Source organism: Limulus polyphemus, unplaced genomic scaffold (genome assembly GCF_000517525.1).
Source record: "Limulus polyphemus unplaced genomic scaffold, Limulus_polyphemus-2.1.2 Scaffold12040, whole genome shotgun sequence".
Classification (NCBI taxonomy): domain Eukaryota; kingdom Metazoa; phylum Arthropoda; class Merostomata; order Xiphosura; family Limulidae; genus Limulus; species Limulus polyphemus.
Window position 1 is genome coordinate 1763 of NW_013677650.1, and position 2883 is coordinate 4645.

The 2883-nt window shown below is 32.4% G+C and overlaps 1 protein-coding gene across 1 annotated transcript in view; it reads left to right on the plus strand.

Annotated features, from left to right (window-relative positions):
- Window positions 1–2550, plus strand: part of LOC111083908 (O-acyltransferase like protein-like) — a 3868-nt gene extending 1318 nt beyond the window's left edge. Inside the window, exons 2-5 of the mRNA XM_022380640.1 lie at window positions 262–420; window positions 1308–1431; window positions 1968–2144; window positions 2520–2550. Coding sequence (XP_022236348.1) covers window positions 262–420; window positions 1308–1431; window positions 1968–2144; window positions 2520–2543 — 484 coding nt within the window. The 3' untranslated portion in view covers window positions 2544–2550. The remainder of the gene's footprint in view (window positions 1–261; window positions 421–1307; window positions 1432–1967; window positions 2145–2519) is intronic.
- Window positions 2551–2883: the final 333 nt, after the last annotated feature.

The following is a 2883-nucleotide window of genomic DNA, read 5'->3' on the forward strand; positions in this document are numbered from 1 at the left end:
ATAATTTTTTAATTTCTCTCCCGGTGTATTATAATTTTTTATTTCTGTCCTGGTGTATTATAATTTTTTAATTTCTGTCTCGGTGTATTATAATTTTTTAATTTCTCTCCCGGTGTATTATAATTTTTTATTTCTGTCCTGGTGTATTATAATTTTTTAATTTCTGTCTCGGTGTATTATAATTTTTTAATTTCTCTCCCGGTGTATTATAATTTTTTAATTTCTGTCTCACTGTATTATAATCTTTAACCTCTGATGCAGGTGGCGACGAATTGGTTTGGGTTTGATTTTTCTCACCATTCTTGGATCTTTCACGGCCATAGGAGTGTTGAACACCAAACATGAGTTTTATGCTGTTGACCGAGGAGCTGTTGGAGGGGGGGTGTTGATGTCGGCCGAAAGTGATGAAAACGGAAAAGAGTAAGAATTTGTTTATACATTTTTAACTATTCAAATGGTAATTTGTTTTCTGTGCTTGAATTATCCAGATCGATAACTTGAAAACTCTTAAGTAGTGAATGATGGCATCACGAAAATTTGGTGCTGAACAGTAGCGTTGTAAACATTGGGTCGTGAAAAGTGGCCTTGTGAATTCATAATTTACGTATTGATAAAATATTCCCTTTAGACGTACCTACTTTGATCTAACCCGAACCAATCGTTAAAAACGTAGTTCACCATTCACTTGGCAGTTAGGTTAAAGCTGGGAAGAACCAAACAAGTGATGAAAACGATATTGTCTTTACAAGCAAGTAATTGTCATAGAAAATCTTCAATCGAACACTAAGTGAAAGTTAACCGAATAGACAAATGTTTTTGCATCGAAATTCTTCAAGTATCTCTGTCTTCTCTTATCAAAATATACATCATTGTTAATTATGTCGCCTTCACCTGTTTGTATATGTATTTTGTACTTATGGCAAAGCTACTAAGGTCACCACCCCTACTTTTGAACTATTGGCCAGTCAATAGCACCCCTGTTACCTACAATCCAACTTAAGGGATTGATTGTAACTTTTATAATGCAACCAAAGCTTGAACTACGTGCAAGGAATACTTTGTGGTATCACACAGATTCGAACCCGCCATTCTAAATATGAAAAATCGGAGATCTGCCACAAGGCCAAACAATGCCTAAAATTAATATTTCGACTAACGTTAGCCCCCGTTCTATTGAGTAACCTTAACAACAGAATACACTTAAAAGGTAAATCCTTTCATTCTTAAAGCAGTTTGCTATAAAAGAGAAAATTTGTATCCAATTTTCAACAGCTTGTAGGAGTAAACTGTTATTTTTTTTATTTTAGAAAAGAAACAATATTTGATGTTATATATTCTAAGCCTTGGTGTAGAATTGGCCCTTACCTGATAGGTATTATTGTGGGCTATGCTTTGTATATCACAGGACAAAAGAAGAACTTCATAAACAAGGTACAGTACTCTTCCTTGCTTTAAGTTTGTTTAAACAGGCATCAAGAAACATTTTTTGTGTTTGATTAATGAAATAACGATACACCTTTTTGACGTGTATGTTATTTTTGTAATTATTTTTTTATTATTAATGTCCAAGTAGTAGCTTAGTAGCTGCTGGAAATCTAGAAGCGAAATATTAAAAATAAGTAGAGTTGTAGAAATAAGCAGGTTACCACCTAATTTTCACATTCAACTAAGCCAGTTGACACTTTTTGTTAACCCTAAAACATAACTCGGTAAATACGTTTTTGTTAACCCTAAAATATAACCCAGTACACTTTTTGTTTCTTTTGCTAATTCTTAAACATAACAGAGATAACTCTTCTTAATAACGTTTTTTGTTTATCTCCGGGATAATTTTTTTACGCTGAAAAACTTACTATTAAGCTATTAATTCTTCATTCTCAAGCATTAGTTGTGAAAGTCGGGAACGTCTCTCCACTCCAAATAAACCGCTGGATAATGTACTGAACGTAATTGTTGTGTTGTTGCAGTGGCTTGTACTCCTGGGGTGGTTAGTGGCTACTGGAATTTGCATGGGTGTTGTCTACGGCCTCTACAAGGCTAACCCTAACCTACCAGTAAGCTCCTTGTACGCTGCTGTGTCTCGGACAGTTTGGGCTATTGGTGTTGGTTGGTTAGTGTACGCCTGTGTCACAGGACATGGTGGTAAGTCAGCGGGCAGCGTTTTGTCTCTTAATAAAGTAGTGCCATCTATTGGTTTTTACTCACAATACAAAAAAGGTCCAATAATAAATGATCTATTATGAGAAATATCTGAAAATATGTTACATTTTTATGTTCATTCCACGTTATATGAGGATATTAACAAAAGTTTGAGTAAGAAATATTTGATCATGTTAATAAACATGTTATGTACAAAAGCGTACTTTTTGTTAAAAAATATTGCGATCTTTAAAAATCAGTTTACGTTTATTTTTAAACGTCAAAGGTAGAAATTAGATTTTGACTTTTTATCGTAACTAAATTTAACTAACTAAGTTAATATTATAGGTGGATCATGTTCCATTTTCTACATCTCCACCTATATTAATACCATATTATCATGAAGATTTTCACTTTCTTGCAAGTTTTATCATTAATCGAACATCATGAATTATTTCCACTTCCTTCTGGTTTTTATCTATCAATACTGTATTATCAAGAATTATTTCTTCTGGTTTTTATCTATCAATACTGTATTATCAAGAATTATTTTCTTCTGGTTTTTATCTATCAATACTGTATTATCAAGAATTATTTCTTCTGGTTTTTATCTATCAATACTGTATTATCAAGAATTATTTCTTCTTCTTCTGGTTTTTATCTATCAATACTGTATTATCAAGAATTATTTTCTTCTTCTGGTTTTTATCTATCAATACTGTATTATCAAGAATTATTTCTTCT